Source organism: Pseudophryne corroboree, chromosome 3, assembly GCF_028390025.1.
Source record: "Pseudophryne corroboree isolate aPseCor3 chromosome 3, aPseCor3.hap2, whole genome shotgun sequence".
NCBI classification, from domain to species: Eukaryota; Metazoa; Chordata; class Amphibia; order Anura; family Myobatrachidae; genus Pseudophryne; species Pseudophryne corroboree.
The window spans coordinates 211,639,253-211,659,958 of record NC_086446.1 but is presented as its reverse complement, the minus strand read 5'-3'; the positions used below and the strand labels follow the sequence as shown (position 1 = coordinate 211,659,958).

Genomic DNA, 20,706 nt, shown 5'->3' with positions numbered 1-20,706 from the left:
CTTTAATCCTTTTGGAGAAAAGTGCTACATAAATAAACATTATTATGATTATTACAGTACTTATGGGTATTACTCATAATACTGAAGTGAAAATGATCTGATGATAATGACAATTGTAGAGACAGTGTGAATTAGGCCTGGCAACACCAGGCCGAGATTGGCACTATATGTCATTTCAGGCCAGATCGGACATGCATATTGGGCAGTGGGTAGGCTCCCTTGGATCACATGCAATATCTTCCGAGTGGCCATTCTGTACGGCTAACCAGAAGATATTGTGTATGACGCCATTATGCTGCATGCAGCATAACAAATTGGGCCATCTTCCCCTGCATCATGCAATGTGTATGCACAACATGATTCAGGGTCCAGTCACAATTCTGATCTGCTGGGAACACAATACTCTGATGTGGACCCGGCCCTTACAGTATTTACATTCCATTACCAGAAACAATATTGTAATTTCTACCACTTTACATAAATAATAGATAACCAGTAAAGATGTTTCTTTAAACAAGTTACGTACCTTTTAAATTTACATCTGATTCTTAGCTATGTATTGTTGCTCACTGTTCTTATTTATGTACCTGCAGATCATTATCTCCTTTTCAAAACCTCTCTTTAGACCATTAATAATGGCTGCCAAAGGATTACAGCTCAGTGTGTAATGGGGTGGCAGACACATAATACATTGAAGCTGATGCAAAGCGAGTACTACACTATGTCATTGCTTTGCATATTCACAGAAATCATACACACATGTCCATGCAAGACTGGGCACTTCTGACAGTTACAGCTTCTTACAACTGGAGAAACAGAACAAGGGAGGTAGTGGTGTTCTGGGCTATGCCAATTATACCACCTACTGCCCCCCCAGTAAAGACATTCAAGGAACACTTAGCCTGCAGCTGTTGCTATACGCCAACATTTCCAAAATCTCCATGCTCATTACATAATGTGCTATGTTACTGTTTTTTCTATTGTAGTCCATGACATAGGCAACTCAGGGGGGTTTCTGATTGCCTGGAAACCCCCTCCTCTTGGCAAGTGGCCCTAATTAGCAATGGTATATAATGTGATTACTGCCACCACAACATGCAGTTTAAGGGACAGAGCAGAGATACTGCTCATGCCCAGTGGTAGAAGCTTTCTTTCCTAAGTTTGCTGTATGTGTGGATCTGAGTCCTCAATCAATGCACTGGACCTGACAGTAGCTACCAGGAAGAAGAGACAGGAGCATTATTACCATGTGGTGGGAGAATGTGTGCTTAGAAAATGCAGTACTGATTCTATTACTGTATGTTTGTGGTTGTATTTATCATTTAAATATGTTGGTTACAGCCAATACTACAGAAAATCTATAGTGTGTTAAATATTAATACTGTATTTCATACAGTATCCAGTGTATAAAAAGACCAATGTTTACATTAATATTCAGGATCATTACTAGGTTCCTCTACTGCTCTCCCAGACTCTCACACTTGCCCCAATGTTCCACAGAGTGGGAGATTGTGGAATGCATTTGGAAAGTGACACTGCAGAATATCTAAAGAATTGTGTCACTAACAGCTTTCTGAAGAAACAAAACCAAGGCACCCAGTAATTACAAAGCATCTCATAACAAACCAGTACTTTCCACCAAAAAAAGCAGAATGCCCCTTTCATTGGATTAACGCTTCAACTGACTGTTTACTTAAATTAACGAATGGATATTGCAAAAAAAACAAAATATTGCTAGGCTTCGAGTCATTCAGTACCTAGAAGTGATGTGAACCCCAAGGACAGATCTCAGTCTTGCCGACAAGTTATGGTTTTCTTCTAAGAGAGCTTTTTTGAATGTGGTTCCATTAAGAGACATATATCCTCTGCTGCTGGAATTCCAGGAAACACCCAACACCTTAAAAGAAAGAAAAGTAATTTAAAATAATGGGGGCTTCGTTGCACATGTTCCCCTGCCGGCATTCTACTGCTCGGGATGCCAATGTCAAGATACTGACGTTCGGCATCCCGGGCGGTGGTATATCATACCGATCCCATTGAATCATAGCACAGTCCATCTGTGAGGGCTGGACAAAACTAGCATGAATCCCAATTTATACTACATTGTGGGTTTATTAGTACAATAACTAAAAGAAGAAAACCAGGCGCAATATTAAAATGACCTGAGATTTAATTCATAAAGAGCATCTCCACTTGGTATATTCTGGATTCAACCAATAGAAAATGGGACAAAGAGAAAGGAGAACATTCACTACTAGGAGCACATATTATATTTGTCAAAGTCGAAAAATATTCCAGTACATACACCACGTACTAACAACACACAAATGCCCGCTGCGCGTGTACTTGTTCCGCTGTGCGTGCACATATCCGCAATTTGCATATGGTCACTCCCGCGGTCCTGCACGTGGTATGGGTATTTACTGCGGAGTTTGTGAGCGCATAGAGGGTTATCAAAACATTACATATTTAATCCAAATAGTGCACATTGTACACATAGCCCCCCTGCACCACATCAGCAAGTATCAACAGTTTAAATGATTCCAGGACTAAGGGATTCACCTTTGCATGATAGGAAGGGACAGACTAAGGTTATAAGGTGATGTCTAGTATCCAGCTGTAGGGTATTATAAGGGTAACATTCCGGTGTTGGTTAGAGGAAGATCGCATGTTCCTGCATATAGTTATGTGCAGAAGTAGAATATAGATATAAACTGTATTTACTGTATATTATGTATGCGGCGGGAATCCAGAGGAGACCACCCACAAGAGCAGTTGAGAAAGACATCGCCCACCTTTTCAAATCAACCTATGACCTCTCCTGTAATGTAAAGATGCATCTCTGTGTCCAATGGACAAAGGGATTACAGTATCCATTGCATTGCTTTTGGAAGTAGTGTATAAAAAGCCTGTTGCTGCCTGGCTGGTCAGAAGACTCTTAACGCTATCTACCTGATTAGCGGAGGACTGGACCAGGTTGCGCAAGCGAATATTCTCACGTATGTACATTGACTGTAGCCATTTACTCTGTTGTATTGTAGTATATAAATTGTATTGTTATCCCCTTCCAGATATATACGCTGAGGGGTCGGAGCCCAGTGTTTAACTACAAATCGGTGTTGTGTCCTCTTTTCCCTGCTAGGGTTTAAAGCGTATTACATTACCTAACTGTATAAGATTTAAAAGTGTATTGATAAGTTGTGTACGCGATGCGGGTACTTTGTACCGTCAGCGCTGCATAAGGTTTAAGGTGTAACATCATTGCAGTGCTTTGCTGCATAAGGTTTAGAGTGTAATAATATCATTGCATTGCATTACTAATAAGGTTTAAAGTATATCAAGAGTGTGTGCGCGCTGTGTGTACTTTGTACCCCCAGCGCGGCGTTTGTACGCTAAGTCTGTACACGGTACGGGATTCTGTGCGCAAATAGCGTACAAAGTACGTAGCATGTGTATTAAGTCTAGCGGCCGCAGCGGCTCCATGGTAAAAGTGTGTTTTAAGGTATAGCTTTATGGTTTAAGATAATATCGACATTATCAATTGGGGGCATCGTCCGGTTTTTCCACATACCCGCAACCTAACAGGTTAAAGCAGACTTTATCTATCAGCAAAGGGCGGACAGGTATCCTACGTGAACCTTTTCCTGGCCGTAGAATACACTGGTAAACCCTATCTCATTGCTGATAAGATGGCGTCTGCTCTGTATGGTTTGTAGGGATGCTGGTGGGATCCGTAAGGTAAATACGCAAAGCTATTTTAAAAAAGTCTGAATTTCTGTTTGGCGCCAAATGCGCACACAAGACAAGCATACACCTGTACTTTGTATACCTGCTCGCATTGTTGCCATAAGTATTGATTATTAGCTTCATTTTGACCTGTGCTGAGAAATTTGTTGCTATTTAGTTAAAACATAGACTAAATATTAAGGAAGTAAACGTAAAACACAAATACAGTCTGGCCTAGTTAAACAGGTTTATATAGAAAGATACTGTGTTATGTTAAGTAAACGATTATAGGTAATATCGCTTACATTTATAGAAGCGTGGGATTTGTACTACTGCGGACGTACGGTCTTTGTACACGTGTCTCGGACAAAGTAAGGGACTGCGTACGCAACGTAAAGACATACGCACGGTCGCGTGTTTACGCAACGTGCGTAAGGGTACGGCTGCTAAGTACAAATTACACAATAGCATTGTTTAGTTTAGGCGCGGGACGGTAGCCACGCGACAATAGCACAAATTGCTCAGTTTCCAAGATTTAGTTTAAATAAAACCTTTTTTATTGTATTACCTCTGGTACGAAGGCTGTTTATCTGAATGAAAGTTAATTTTCTGTACAGAAAAAAACCAAAGTGTATTTGAGTGAACGAACGTGAGTGTGCAAACAAAATAAAGGTTTTGTGGACCCAGGGAATTCGGGATCCCGTAGAGGTGGTACACCAGGTGAGTGGAGACTTGGTGGCGTGAGAATTAGCTGGCTCACGTTAATATAAATTGAAGTACAAAGGAGCAAGGTAGCATAGTACCGCAGGCCAGAAGGTCAGCAAAGGTTTAGAGTACCGCAGACCAAAGGTCAGCGAGGTTTTAGAGTACCGCAGCCCAGGGGGTTAGCGAAGATACCCATTTAGTTTTTGATTGATTCGCTCCGGCTGAGGTTTCACAGCCTGAAAAACCGATTCCATTGGTCGTACGGCGGATAAGTAACAAGTACCTATACGCTGTGCGATTGGACCGCGCGTTCGTGGGTGCAATATTTAACGCAACGTGATACCCTTTTTACGAGCTTTGCGTAAAATCGCGGTATCATTAGCGCTGGTTATTGCATACGCAAGCGTGATTTGTGTATAATAAAGGTTTAGGGAGTTTCGCTGGTCTCTCTCTCTCAGGAAATCTCCAACAACTTATATTTACTGGGAAGGGTAAGTTATTCCCAGAAACTTCCAGTAAATATAGGTTACACAGGGCCCTAGGTTGGGTACATTGCCTTCGCTATACAGTGTATGGTAGTATTGGCCAACGTGGGCGGTGAGTGGGTGAAAGCACTCGGAGAACTTTCACCGTTGCCTTATATTGAGTATTTTGTTTTTTTGTAGGATTAGCCGGGACGGCAATACCTGCAAAATATGGGGGCCAGTTGCTCAAGTAAGGGACGTGCAACCAGGGTTCAGGTTGACATACCGCGACTCAAAGGGTCAGCGAGGTTCATAATGTGTGAGAAGCATGGACCACACGCAGAAATTTTGTGCAATGAATGGGAACGTATGACTGCGGAAGATAGGGAACCATTCCCTAAGGTAGGCAGTTTTGAACCAGAGGTATTGCAGAATTTAAGGGTTAGGATATGTCTGATAAAATCCCGAAAGCAAAGGGTCAGACACACAAACTGTTTAAATTTATGGCAGCAAGAGGGCGATATGCAGAGGGAACTAGCTCACACAGCAGGTTCCAAACCTAGCAGGAAAATGATGGCAACCACACCACCACCACCGTATATTGTAGGGGAGAAAGTGGCTACAGACAATGGCATACTGGTATCTGATAAGAGTATAGTTGATAAATGTACTAATGCTAACCCGTGCAAGTTGTATCCTATTTTAAACTTTCCACAGGACTGCGAGCAAGAAGATGAGCCCAGCACGATATCGGCACTCTCTCTAGCAGCCACCATTCAGAACACTCAGGTGGGCACGGCCCAACCAGTAAGATCAGTAGTAAAGGCCCCTAGCGGGGGGATAGGTGAGGTCGTGTCCACAGGTAAGTACGGTACCATACATTATGCAGAGACAATAGCACCTCAGATTGTGGAGTCAACTCAAAATGATGTAATTGAATTAAATCCTGTCAGGGTGATCGCAGTCCCCAATGGGAAGACTGACGCTCAGGGAATCACTCCCATCAGGAACATTGCTATGCATTGTCCCTGGACCCGGACCGAATTGAGGACAATTATGTCTGAATTTCCCGATCCCTGAAAGGATCTAGTCGCATGCCAGAGGTTTATTAAAGAATTAGGTAACGCCAACGAACCCACAAACAAAGATTGGCGAACAGTGCTACGAGTATGTTTACCTTCCAATATTGACCCCGCGAAATTCATTACTGATTGTAAATTAGACGCAGAAGTACCTCTCACTGATGAGTACACTCAGGAGAATGTACGACAAATCAATCTGCAATTAGGAATATATTTCCCTACTGTTGTCAAATGGAATAAAATCTTTTCCATAAGACAAAAAGAAGGTGAAACGGCATCTGAATATTTCCACCGAGCACTGCTGGAAATGGCTAGATACACTGGGGTCGAGGACATTAAGGACAGTGTACATCACAGGGAGGTAGCTGTGTCAGTATTAATGGATGGGTTAAAAGAAACATTGAGAACAAGGGTACAAACCACTCTACCTAACTGGAGAGGTATCTCGGTGGCTGCATTAAGAGAGTCCACTATTGAGCACGATTGGAACGTCATTAAGCACAGGGAGTCTCAGGGGGATAAGCTGATGACAGTAAGTATAAATGCTCTCACAACGAAGCCGCATCAGCCAAAACCCCAGACCCCTGGCGGTAAGTTACGTGTAGTGGTATGCTATAACTGTAAGAAGGAAGGACATTTTGCACGGAATTGTAGGTATAAGGACACACATAAGGAATACCGACCCCTAGACCAGGATATGAACCACATTATGATACACGTAATTGGGATCAGGGATCACATAGAAAAAAAGTATGAGCCACATTAAAGGGATACAAGGAGGTATCCACCTAGGAGTGACTGGCAGGCCTCCGAAAATTCTCAGTTATCCCCCTCACATATTGTAGCTGCCAGCGTGCTGCGGGAGGGTCACAATATACAATAGGGGTTGGGCCACACCTGTAGTCTGCAGCCAGTGAAGTTGATTGCTAGCCTTGGTAGTGAACCCAAGGTCACAGTTGATGTAGCTGGTAGATCACTACCTTTTCTTGTAGATACAGGGGCTGCCAGGTCAGTGTTAAATTCAATGGTAGGTATGAAAACCACGGGAAAAACAATTTCAGCAATGGGAGTAACAGGAATAGTGCAACACTATCCCTTAAGTAGACCAGCGGAGATTACGATAGGGCCTTTGCAGACCAAGCATTCCTTTTTGCTGGCTGCATCGGCTCCGACTAATCTACTTGGGAGAGATTTATTTTGTAAAATGAGGTGTGTCATATTGTACTCCTGAGGGTGTCTTCTTGGATATACCCGAGAATCACGTTCAGGAAGTGCAGGATATGTTAGACACCCCACAAAGGTTAATGTCACACTCTGCTGTTATAGACAAGTGTCCATCCAAGGTAGAGGCAATGATCTCCCAGATACCGGAATCCCTCTGGACCGAAGATGGACAAGACACTGGATTGATGGCGAATGTAGCTCCAGTAGTAGTGCAAGTAAAAGATGGTAGGATAGCTCCAAAAATCCCTCAGTATCCTCTGAAGCCAGAGGTGGAATTAGGAGTGTACCCAGTCATAGAGCGCTTGCTACAACAGGGCATCCTAGTTAGGACGTCCAGCACTGCCAATAGTCCCATCTTCCCTGTGAAAAAGAGTGGGGGGAGGGGTTACAGACTAGTGCAGGATCTAAGGGGGATAAACAAGATAGTTGAGAGCCAATTCCCTGTAGTGCCAAATCCAGCTGTCATCCTCATGCAAATTCCCCCTACTGCAAAATTTTTCACTGTCATTGACCTCTGTTCTGCTTTCTTTTCTGTCCCTCTGCACCCTGACAGCCAATACTTGTTTGCATTTACATACAGGGGAGTACAGTACACCTGGACTCGCCTACCCCATGGTTTCATTGACAGCCAAAGTATTTTCTCCCAGGCTTTGCATGACTGTTTACAATCCTTTCAACCTGAGAGCGGATCAGTATTAATACAGTACGTAGATGACTTACTGCTGTGTTCTGATTCACTCGAATTGTCCTTGAAGGACACGAAACAGCTTCTGTTTCACCTTTCTAATACGGGACACAAGGTTTCAAAGGATAAGTTGCAGTTGTGCCAGACCAAGGTAAAATATTTGGGACATTGCTTGACACAAGGACTGAGACACCTCACCGCTGATAGAATACAAGCCATTCGCGACATGACTCTGCCACAAACCCAGCAACAAATCCACACTTTTCTTGGAATGTGTGGGTACTGCCGAAACTGGATCCCAGGGTTCTCCATACTGGCTTTACCTTTGTAAGAAATGGTCTCCTCGAACAAACCAGATCGGATCTCTCACACAGATGAGTCCGAACTGGCATTTGAGAGACTTAAACAGTGCCTATCACAGGCACCTGCATTAGGCATGCCAGATTATGGGAAACCCTTTGAATTGTACGGTACGGAAAGTGCTGGGTGTGCGGCAGGTGTCCTAACCCAGAGACATGGTGATGCCAGCAGGCCGGTAGCTTACTACAGTACACAGTTGGACACCGTAGCGCGGTCTCTCCCCACATGCTTGCGAAGTGTTGCAGCGATAGCCTTGCTAGTAAGTAAAAGCGAAGACGTAGTGTTAGGACACAACCTGACCATCCATACACCTCATGCAGTGTCAGCCTTACTGAACTCTGCCCAAACCAGACATGTCTCATCTGCACGATTTACAAGGTGGGAATTAGCACTAATGGCCCCTGTAAACATCACCATAAAGAGATGCAGCGCACTAAATCCTGCAACTTATCTGCCAGGTGAGCCTGGACAGGCACAAAGGGTGGAGGATGAGAATGATGGTGAAGGAGGATTTAGTACAGATACTGACACACATGATTGTATGGAATATCTGAACCAGACTTTCACTGCAAGACCTGACATTAGTGACAACCCACTGGAAGGCGTAGATTTTACCTTTTACACTGACGGTAGTTGCCACAGACAAACGGACTCGGGAGACCTGTGTACTGGATACGCAGTCGTAGATGACAGAGGTATCATAGAAGCTGAGCCCCTGGGCCCACCGCACTCAGCACAAGTTGCTGAGCTGGTCGCCCTAACCAGAGCGTGTGAATTGGCCAAGGGAAAGTCAGCCAATATATATACAGATTCTAGGTATGCCTTTGGAGTAGTGCATGATTTCGGGGCCCTATGGCGCCTCAGAAATTTAATGACGGCAGCTGGCACACCTGTAGCGCATGCATCCCATATAAAAAGGCTTCTAACAGTGATACAAGAACCAGACAGAGTGGCTGTTATCAAGTGCAAAGCCCACACTTACAGTCAAGACCCAGTGTCACTTGGTAACAGCCGGGCAGACGAAGCTGCTAAATCAGCAGCCAGCACCCCCATACAAACAGATATCACATCACTGATGATATTCAACACCATCAACACACAAAAATTAAGTGAAATGCAAAATTTGTGTTCTCCACAGGAAAAGGCAGTCTGGAGGTCAAAGGGGTATGGCCAGGAGTCCTCAGGACTCTGGACAGATGGGCACGGTAAGCCAGTGGCCCCCAGAGCATATCTTCCAAGCTTAGCTGAGGCGGCACATGGTCTGACTCATCTGGGTAAAGAGGGTATGTGTAAGCTGGTGAGAGCCTACTGGTGTGCGCCAGGATTCTCTTCTCATGCGGGTAAGAGAGCAATGACATGTCTTATTTGATTGAGGAAGAATATTGGAAAGTCAATACCAACAGAACCATCCCATATCCCGCCGACAGACGGCCCTTTTCAGGTAATACAGATTGATTTCATACAGTTACCACCATGCAGGAATTTAAAATATGTGTTAGTCTGTATTGATGTGTTTTCCAATTGGGTAGAAACGTTCCCTGCTGCCACAAATACTGCTACGTTCACTGCAAAGAAAATTGTGCAGGAATTTGTGTGCAGATATGGTATCCCTAGAATAATTGAAAGCGATAGGGGTACCCATTTTACAGGTGACGTCTTTCAGGTTATGTGCAAACTGATGGGAATTAATAGCAAGCTGCATACTCCGTACCGCCCACAGGCGAGTGCGAAGGTGGAGAGAGTAAACAGCACTATTAAGAACAAGTTGAGCAAAGTGATGGCTGAAACTGGATTGTTGTGGCCAGAAGCTTTGCCACTAGTATTGTACAGCATCAGAACCACTCCCATGTCCCCACTTAACCTATCACCCTTTGAGTTTCTTTTTGGTCGACAACCCCATGTAATGATAGACCCCCAGGATGATTTGAAATGCAATAACGAAGTGACTGTAAAATATTTGGTTAAGATGAGCCAGCAGCTGAGGTATCAAAACAGAAATCAAAAGCTGGTGATTCCTGACCTACCGAACAGTAATTGTCATGACAATGAACCTGGGGATTATGTAATGATTCAAAATTTTCTACGCTCAGGTTGCCTCATTGACAGGTGGGAAGGACCGTACCAAGTCTTACTAACCAGCACGACAGCATTAAAGGTTGCCGAAAGAAAGACTTGGGTCCACTCGTCCCACTGTAAGAAGGTCGCTGACCCAGAGAGAACCCGTGACACAGAGCAGAGTGTAGAAAACATCGTATCACTGGAGTGTCTGTTCCGGGAAGGCTGAGAGGCAGTACTGTTGAGACGGCACCTGAGCGCGGAGAACAACAAGACCAGAGGTGGTTGTCGCACCAGTTTTTCTTTTTATTATTTTCTCCATCTCCCCCTACCCTCCTTCTCTCCTTCCCTTCCCCCCCCCCCCCCTTCTGGTTTCCTTTCTCTTCCCTTAACAAGATGGACTTACCCCAAGAGACTGCGTTCCGGGTTTTCCTGTTTACCCTGTTGTTGACCAGAACAGTCTGTTTCGGTGAGAGTCCCAGAGAGGTCGAGAAAGGATCTGGAATGGGTTCTGATGGCGAGGATAGATTTGTAGAATTCCAAGAGCAACACATCACTCGAGCAAAGGGGAGTATCAGAAAATTATCTGGTAGTCAGGGAACTAGGAGGCACTGTGAAGTGTTATTGGCTAAGGAAAATTGCATTTGTAAAAATTGTGAGAACATAGTTGAGGATGGGTGCATCCAGAGATGTCAGTCCAGCCTTAATATCAACATGGACCGTCATCCATTGAGTGATTACCACTCACTAGTGGGTAAGGTCTTAAACCAGACAGAATGCTGGGTGTGTTCACAAGTACCTCAAGGTCAGAGCAAGTCAGGATTAGTACCGTACCCTTTAGCAATAGATGAGGTGCTCGAATTACGGGGTGTAAGACCGGTGGACAAGAAATTTAATATTTCTAGGCCCCCTAGTTTGAAGTTCCACCAGTATCATGTAGATAGATCCTTAGTGTGTTTCAACATTTCCAAATCCCGAAAACCAGGAAATTGGGAGGTGACATGGAATAATCAAACCATGGCATTTTCGCACAGAGCTGATAGGATACCCATAGACTCTGAAATTATACGCCAAATAGCCAACAGTGGAAGGTATTTTCGGTATAGGTATACTCAAGGAAGCAAGACCGTGGGTTGGAGAAGTATCACCAGGGTACTGTGCTCATATCATACAGCTTGATACTTGTACTGAACAGATGAGAGAACTAGGGATTGGGTTTTTCACTTGGAAAGTTTGTAATATGGTAATGTGATATTCTGTCCCATATGTTCTCCCTGATGATGCCTATTTCATATGTGGGAGGAAGGCGTATGAGTGGCTTGCCCCAAACTCAGAGGGATTGTGTTATGTTGGAAGAGTGTTGCCAGAGGTCATGACCATAACCCATGATAAAATGAAAGATGTTCACCGCAGTACTCAGGCTCCTTATACTCATACTCACTATGAACATATCGTCAAGAGACACCTCATAGATAGGACAGAGCACGTAGCCTCTGATTTGATCCACGAATCCACCGGGATTCAATTCCTTCTCGCATTAGACATCACCCGTACTGCCAGAGGAATTATAAATTATAGGTATATCCATGCGCTAGCGAACTTGATAGATAATATCACTGAGATGTATGACGACACCTTCAGGTATACGGGTAGGGAGTTGCAAGCTTACAAGACAGAACTGATCCAGCACAGGATGGTCCTTAATTATATCACAGCCGTGATGGGTGGGTACTGTGTCACTTTGGCAACTCAATATGGTGTGAAGTGCTGGACGTATATTACAAACAGCACTGATGACCCAACCGAGATCATCGATCAAAAGATGGACGATATCTTGCAGTTGAAGTGGGAGTTCCGAAGGAGACACAACCTTACCCTGACTGCTGTGAGTAATGAACTGACCGGCTGGGTCTCATGGTTGAACCCACAAAATTGGTTCTCAGGTTTAGGAGAGTTGGCTCAAAACGTTATTATGAGTGTAGGAAAGTTTCTCCTTTGTATCCTGGGAGTCGTCATAATTTTTGGTTTGATATTTAGGTGTGTTCGAATTCTGATGCGGCGCAAGCACGGCACAAAATTGATGAGTTTAAGGAGCGGGGGCATTCTTACAGCAGCAGATTTAATTTACGACCCATCCATAGAGACAATGTTATGATAAGGATTGCAAATGAATTCCATGGCACGTTTCTTTCACCCATTTTTCCTTTGTCTCCCCCTTTGCCCAGATACACCGATCTGGAAAAGACATCGACTACACCCAAGAATGATTACGAAAATGTTATGTGAATGTATTTTAGATATGTGTCTTATCTTCATCTCTACAACCTTCAGTTAGTGACACACATAGTCGACAGGTGATATCCACATATACTAGCACTCAGATATGTTCCCCCTCCATGTATCATCAACTAAATGTGCACCCCATTTGTTGGAACAAGAAGCCGAAAAGAGCTCGGTAGTGTTTGTTGGCCCACTTACAGACCCTTAATATGGGATAAGAAGGATTTAATGTATACTTTGCAATACCTCAAAGCTTATCTAGAACATATACGGCATGATGATACATGCCCCTCAGACATGGATTCATACATACATGCTTTTACTATCCCACTAGCTCATACATTTCCCGCCTACACCTCTCCTCCTACCATCCATCATCTGTAGATATTGTATTGTATATTTTTCTGTTTAATGTTTAGATAGTGGCAGTTATTGTTGACTGCCAAAGGGTGGACTGTCAAAGTCGATAAATATTCCAGTACATACACCACGTACTAACAACACACACATGCCCGCTGCGCGTGCACTTGTTCCGCTGTGCGTGCACATATCCGCAATTTGCGTATGGTCGCTCCCGCGGTACTGCGCGTGGTATGGGTATTTACGGCGGAGTTTGTGAGCGCATAGAGGGTTATCAAAACATTACATATTTAATCCAAATAGTGCACATTGTACACATAGCCCCCCTGCACCACATCAGCAAGTATCAACAGTTTAAATGATTCCAGGACTAAGGGATTCACCTTTGCAAGATAGGAAGGGACAGACTAAGGTTATAAGGTGATGTCTAGTATCCAGCAGTAGGGTATTTTAAGGGTAACATTCTGGTGTTGGTTAGAGGAAGATTGCATGTTCCTGCGTATAGTTATGTGCAGAAGTAGAATATAGATATAAACTGTATTTACTGTATATTATGTATGCGGCGGGAATCCAGAGGAGACCACCCGCAAGAGCAGTTGAGAAAGACATCGCCCACCTTTTCAAATCAACCTATGACCTCTCCTGTAATGTAAAGATGCATCTCTGTGTCCAATGGACAAAGGGATTACAGTATCCATTGTATTGCTTTTGGAAGTAGTGTATAAAAAGCCTGTTGCTGCCTGGCCGGTCAGAAGACTCTTAACGCTATCTACCTGATTAGGGGAGGACTGGACCAGGTTGCGCAAGTGAATATTCTCACGTATGTACATTGACTGTAGCCATTTACTCTGTTGTATTGTAGTATATAAATTGTATTGTTATCCCCTTCCAGATATATATGCTGAGGGGTCGGAGCCCAGTGTTTAACTACAAATCGGTGTTGTGTCCTCTTTTCCCTGCCAGGGTTTAAAGCGTATTACATTACCTAACTGTATAAGGTTTAAAAGTGTATTGATAAGTTGTGTATGCGCTGCGGGTACTTTGTACCGTCAGCGCTGCATAAGGTTTAAGGTGTAACATCATTGCAGTGCTTTGCTGCATAAGGTTTAGAGTGTAATAATATCATTGCATTGCATTACTAATAAGGTTTAAAGTATATCAAGAGTGTGTGCGCGCTGTGTGTACTTTGTACCCCCAGCGCAGCGTTTGTACGCTAAGTCCGTACACGGTACGGGATTCTGTGCGCAAATAGCGTACAAAGTACGTAGCGTGTGTATTAAGTCTAGCGGCCGCAGCGGCTCCATGGTAAAAGTGTGTTTTAAGGTATAGCTTTATGGTTTAAGATAATATCGACATTATCATAAAAAAACAGTCAAAGACATACATAAGAATAATATATCCAAATTTATTCACAACATTAAAGAGAATATTAAAAACAGTCAAAAATAGAAAATATCCTCATCGGCAAAAGCAAGTCTGCTAAATTTACACCTGCTCCAAAGTGTTAATTGAATAAATATAACATTTCTATTACTGCAGTAAAAGCTTGATTGCATATACTGTAGTTGGAACTGGATCTTATGAAACATTTCCATGCTCTGATACGTAAAAGCACATATGGATGCATCACAGAGAAAGTTCAGCTTGTCACAACAAGTTAGATCAAGTTGTTACATTGCTGCTACTTTCTATCTGGCAATATTTTAGCACAGCTGTGATTTAGTTAAAAATGCTGTATACTTCTACAGTTCCCTGCTGCCACCATCTAAACAGAATTGTCACTATATCATATTATGGAGCTGGAATCGGAATTTGTAGTGATTTTGTAATAATTAGTTTTTTGCTTTTTATTATAGAGACAGTATTTGAATTTGTCTCTTTTTTCACTTTATAATATATAATGTATACATGTCTATGTAAAATTAGCAAAAACTAACATTTTACTTGTTAATACGTGTTCAGAGAAGCCTTAGTTTTGATATTGTTTAAAAGGTTTACTCAATGGCCTGATGGCTAATTACCGCACTGCGCAGAGAAAGCTATTCAATAAAATAGCCTTTTCCCTGCAAGATACATCAGGGGTTAATGTGCACTTACCCACTGATTCCACGTAAAATCAATGGTTTTCCCCATGCAATAAATCCCCCATAGTGCCTTATTATTGCTGACTTTTCTTCACATATCCCGAAGCTGTGAGAAAAAGGGGTGTGGTTCATCAAATCGACAGTGTCTAGGTCGACAATGTTTAGGTCGACCACTATAGGTCGACAGTCACTAGGTCGACATGGATGGAAGGTCGACAGGGTTTCTAGGTCGACATGTGCTAGGTCGACCGGTCTAAAGGTCGACATGAGGATTTTTAATTTTTTTGTGTCGTTTTCTTCGTAGAGTGACCGGGATCCCAAATTAGTGCACCGCGTCCCCTCGCATGGCTCGCTTCGCTCACCATGCTTCGGGCATGGTGCCTTCGCTCCGCTACCGCTTCGCTCGGCACACTTTACCGTTCCAATCGTAGTCCACGTGGATCGTTAAGTATGAAAAAATTAAAAAAAAAGAAAAAAAATGTGAAAAACTCATGTCGACCTTTAGACCTAGCACATGTCGACCTAGAAACCCTGTCGACCTTCCATCCATGTCGACCTAGTGACTGTCGACCTATAGTGGTCGACCTAAACATTGTCGACCTAGACACTGTCGATCTTCAGACCGGATCCCGAGAAAAAGTCCACCCTTACCAATTAATAAACAATGTAATCAGTAATTATTCATGGTGTACACTATGGGCTAATTGAATTCTGCCCAAAGTGTAAAAAATCTGAAAATTACATTTCAATAATAAAAATAACCTATATAATAAAATCAAATTTTTCATTTACAATATGTTGTTTTTATGGTGCATTTTTCTAGGTTCATAGCACATTATTGGATTTAACCCCTTTGCTGTTGAGGATGAGTGGGACTAATCCTGAGCAAATTGGAAGGGAGAAACTTAACAAAAACTAACTCACTGTGGGGTAAATGTAGGAAGCAGTGATAAGAGTGGAGAAGTGAGCCAGTGGAGAAGTTGGCCATGGCAACCTATCAGCTGCTCTGTATTATTTTATAGTATGCAAATTATAAATGTTATTTCAATGCTAATTGGTTGCCATGGCTCTCTTCTCCACTTGTATCACTGCTTCATACATTTACCCCTATATTAGCTGTTGCTGGAACCTGAGAGCAAGTGGGGCTTGATGACTTCACCATACCAGGAAACATGATGATGTCAATAAGCTCTGCCTCTGCCACTTCTAGGTAATGCAGCATAAGGTTTTACAGATCAGGAAATAGGGGAGACATCATTCAAAAATTTCTATCTGCTGCATCCTATCACCCAAAGGCTTCAGGGTATCCTCATTTGAAGGGGGAGAGTCACCTCTTTTTTTTAATGATATAGACATATAGTGCTTATTATAGGAAGATTACTAGGCAATACTGACTTGCACTGCTGAAATACCTGTAGAACCGATGGATAAGGAAGGGCACATAAATTGCATGACCTAGTCCATCCTAGAACTTACAGTCAAAGATGCACCTATTTGAAAGAAGGGAACCCCTACATTCAAACAATGTGCCCCTTTAATACAGATGCTCCTCACTTAACAACATACCTGTTAAGTGACCACTCGGATTTACAACCAGCTCTCTTGCCAGCTGGTACATCATTTTTATAATTGTTTTGCTGATTATACATTTATCTTCTGTAATACTGTACAGTATGTTTGGCTTATTAACAAAGTTAACAAGTTGGAGTTTCCTTTAGACCTTTTCTTTACTCAGAATAAAAAAAAACTATTACCTGTCTTAAGTATGACTAATCTTTTAACAACCTAGTTGTAGGAATGGAACTCAGTCGCTAAAGGGCCCTACTCACTGGCCGACCCGCCACCGAGCTGCCCGACGGCGGATACGGCCGACGAGCGACCCGGCGGCGGGGGGGCAGTGACGGGGGGAGTGAAGTTTCTTCACTCCCCCCGTCACGCGGCTGCATTGAAGTGCAGGCAAATATGGACGAGATCGTCCATATTGGCCTGCATGCACAGCCGACAGGAGACCAGCGATGAACGAGCGCGGGGCCGCGCATCGTTCATCGCTGGAGTCTCCACACTGAAAGATATGAACGAGTTCTCGTTCATTTATGAACGAGATCGTTCATATCTTTCAAAAAATCGGCCAGTGTGTAGGGCCTTTAAGTGTGGAGCATCTGTAATTATTATCTGGCAACTGTTACAGTCTGCTGCCAGGATGTCTGAGTGGGTTCAGTATGATACCGATGCCAGAAACCCGACAGTCAAAATCCCAACATCGAGTGCAGCGTGTCCCCTCGCGGGCTCGGCGGTGAGCTTTGCTTGCCACACTATTATATTCCCCCTCGGGTGGTGGTGTGGACCACCACCCTAGTAGGAATACCAGGCTGTCGGGATTCCGGCGTTGGTATTTCGACCACCGGGATCCCAATTGATGGGAACTTAACTGCATCCTGTCTGAGTTGCTAGTCACCAGTAAAGCTGTCAGTATTGTGAAGGTTTTTCAGCTGCAGTCAGCCTGTAATCAAGCTCTCAGTGTGTGTGCAGCTCAGCTGCAATAGAGTCTGTAATCAAGGAAGCTGGTTTTGCATACCTCGCAACCAGGGGCATAGCCAGAACTTTATGGGCCCTATAGCAACATTTTGAAGGGGCCCCTGTCCCAATGTTTCTAGAGAGACACCTCTCTGCAGCAGTTGTTAATTTTATGTAGGAAAAAACAATGGTTCCCTAATGCACACCGAGTGAAAAATATTACTACATAATAGTCAGATTATACGGAGATCTTGGTTGCGTATATCTGCAGATATAGGGTTAAGCCCCCAGGCCGATCGACAAGGCCTCTCCGTCACTGGGGGTCCCTAATACTAGGTATGGGTCCGGGGTGCAGGACCCCATCATGTCGGCACAGGTCAGCCACCCCAGGTCAGCACATAGGTGAAAATTAATAAGGGTTAATAGGAAGCAGAGAAGTGCTATGTAAGTGGTGTGATTAAAATAATACAAAAATATATACAAAGTGATATGGAAAATCATAAGTGTTAATAAAGTGTTAGGGTGTGCCGACCTGAAGCAGCCCAGCCACACCGACACAGGGGCCACCACACCCCACACCCACCCCATAAATAATTACAAATATGTCTGGGTTGAATTCCCAGTGTAAGGCCACATGGTAATGGCTCCTACAGCATCTGAGAGCCAGCTTACCTGGAGATACCCCTAGCTTCTCCTATGGCAGTCTAGAGTCAGCAATCCCTCCTAATGCTGACCCTTCCATGCCTCTCAATACAATACAAAAAATGGTGAGCTGCTCAATCAGATAGTGATGTCACTCAGGTGCTAAAAGGGAGGGGTAATTCTGTGTAGGAAAAAACAATGGTTCCCTAATGCACACCGAGTGAAAAATATTACTACATAATAGTCAGATTATACGGTCGCAATGTTTCTAGAGAGACACCTCTCTGCAGCAGTTGTTAATTTTATGAACTGTAATAGTACCGTAGTTAATTTTCTGAACCATAGTAGTGTCTTATTTAATATTATGCCCCATAGTAGTGCCCTAGATTCTATTATGAATCGCAGTAGTGCTTAAGTTCACCCTATGGCACATTTCAGAGCTCCCAGTACACATTATTCCGCACAGTATCCCCAATTCACATTATGATATATAATGCTCCCTGTTCATATTGTACCACATTACAGTGCCCTGGTTCATATTATAAAACATTATAATGCCCTCCAGTTCATTTATATCACACTACAATGAATAGGTCGAGGTGCATACCTAGACATATTGCAGGCCCCAAGGAAAAAGTATGAAAGGACCCCTACGTACCACCCAATGGCAAAAAACTAGTTTTATGGTAAGAACTTACCTTTGTAAAAACTCTTTCTGCGAGGTACACTGGGCTCCACAAGGATAGACATAGGAGGTGCAGAGTAGGATCTTGATCCGAAGCACCAACAGGCTCAAAAGCTTTGACCTTCTTCCCAAGATGCATAGCGCCGCCTCCTATATCACCCCGCCTCCGTGCACAGGAGCTCAGTTTTGTTAACCAGCCCAATGCGGTAGCAAGTAAAAGAGACGACAACTGCCAGTTGCCACAAACACCACACTCTCCCGACAGGAGAATTGTCAGCGGCTAATGCCATACCAACCCAAAGAAGCTAAGTGCATCAGGGTGGGCGCGATGTGAAGCCCAGTGTAGCTCGCAGAAAGAGTTTTAACAAAGGTAAGTTCTCACCATAAAACTCGTTTTCTGCTGCGGGGTACACTGGGCTCCACAAGGATAGACATAGGGGATGTCCTAAAGCAGTTCCTTATGGGAGGGTATGCACTGTAGCGGGCACAAGAACCCTGCGTCCAAAGGAAGCATCCTGGGAAGCGGCAGTATCGAAGTCATAGAACCTTATGAACGTGTTCACAGAGAACCACGTAGCCGCCTTGCACAATTGTTCAAGGGTCGCACCACGTTGGGCCGCCCAAGAAGGTCCAACAGACCGAGTAGAATGGGCCATAATGTGATCAGTAGCAGAGACACCAACCTTCACATAAGCATGTACAATCACCATTCTAATCCAGCTGGCCAGAGTTTGCTTGTGAGCAGGCCAGCCCCGTTTGAGAAACCCAAACACAACAAAAAGAGAATCAGATTTCCTAATAGGAGCAGTTCTCTTCACATAGATACGGAGAGCCCGTACCACATCCAAAGACCGCTCTTTGGGAGACAGATCAGGAGAAACAAGTTCCGGCACTACAATCTCCTGATTAAGGTGGAACGAAGAAACCACCTTAGGTAGATAGCCGGGACGAGTCCTAAAAACCGCCCGGTCACGGTGAAATATCAGATATGGGGAACTACAGGACAAGGCACCCAAATCCGACACTCTTCTAGCTGAAGCAATAGCCAGCAGAAACACCACCTTAAGGGAAAGCCACTTAAGGTCAGCTGAACCAAGAGGTTCAAACGGAGACTCTTGTAACGCCTCCAAAACCACCGACAAGTCCCAAGGAGCCAAAGGCAGGACATAGGGAGGTTGGATACGCAACATGCCCTGAGTAAAGGTATGCACATCAGGTAAGGTCGCAAGTTTTCTCTGAAACCAGACCGACAAGGCAGATATTTGAACCTTGAGGGAGGCCAGACGCAGGCCTAAGTCCAGGCCCTGCTGAAGAAAAGCCAACAACTTGGCTAAACTAAACGTGGAAGCGTCATAATTGTTAGATGCGCACCAAACAAAGTAAGAATGCCAGACCCTATAGTAAATCTAAGCCGAAGCCGGTTTCCGGGCCCGCAACATAGTTTGAATGACCGCCTCAGAAAACCTTTAGCCCTTAAGATGGAAGCTTCAAGAGCCACGCCGTCAAAGACAGCCGGGCTAGGTTCTAGTAGACACAGGGGCCCTGAACGAGGAGGTCTGGGCGTTGTGGAAGTAAAATTGGACGCTCTGACGATAGGCCTTGCAGGGCTGAGAACCAGTGCCGTCTGGGCCATGCTGGAGCTATGAGAAGCAGAATTCCTTTTTCTTGCTTGAAATTCCGAATTACCCTGGGCAGGAGTGACACCGGAGGGAACACGTACGGCAGCCGAAACCTCCCCAGTACCGCCAGCGCATCCACGAATGCTGCTTGAGGATCCCTTGTCCTTGCTCCGAAGACCGGAACTTTGTGATTGTGTCGAGACACCATCAGATCTACGTCT

At 44.0% G+C, this 20,706-nt stretch overlaps 1 protein-coding gene across 1 annotated transcript in view; it reads right to left on the bottom strand.

Annotated features, from left to right (window-relative positions):
- Nucleotides 1–20,706, bottom strand: part of LOC135055126 (microsomal triglyceride transfer protein-like) — a 294,511-nt gene that overhangs the window by 193,016 nt on the left and 80,789 nt on the right. Inside the window, exon 6 of the mRNA XM_063958806.1 lies at nt 1,758–1,897. Within this exon, the coding sequence (XP_063814876.1) occupies nt 1,758–1,897 (140 nt within the window). The remainder of the gene's footprint in view (nt 1–1,757; nt 1,898–20,706) is intronic.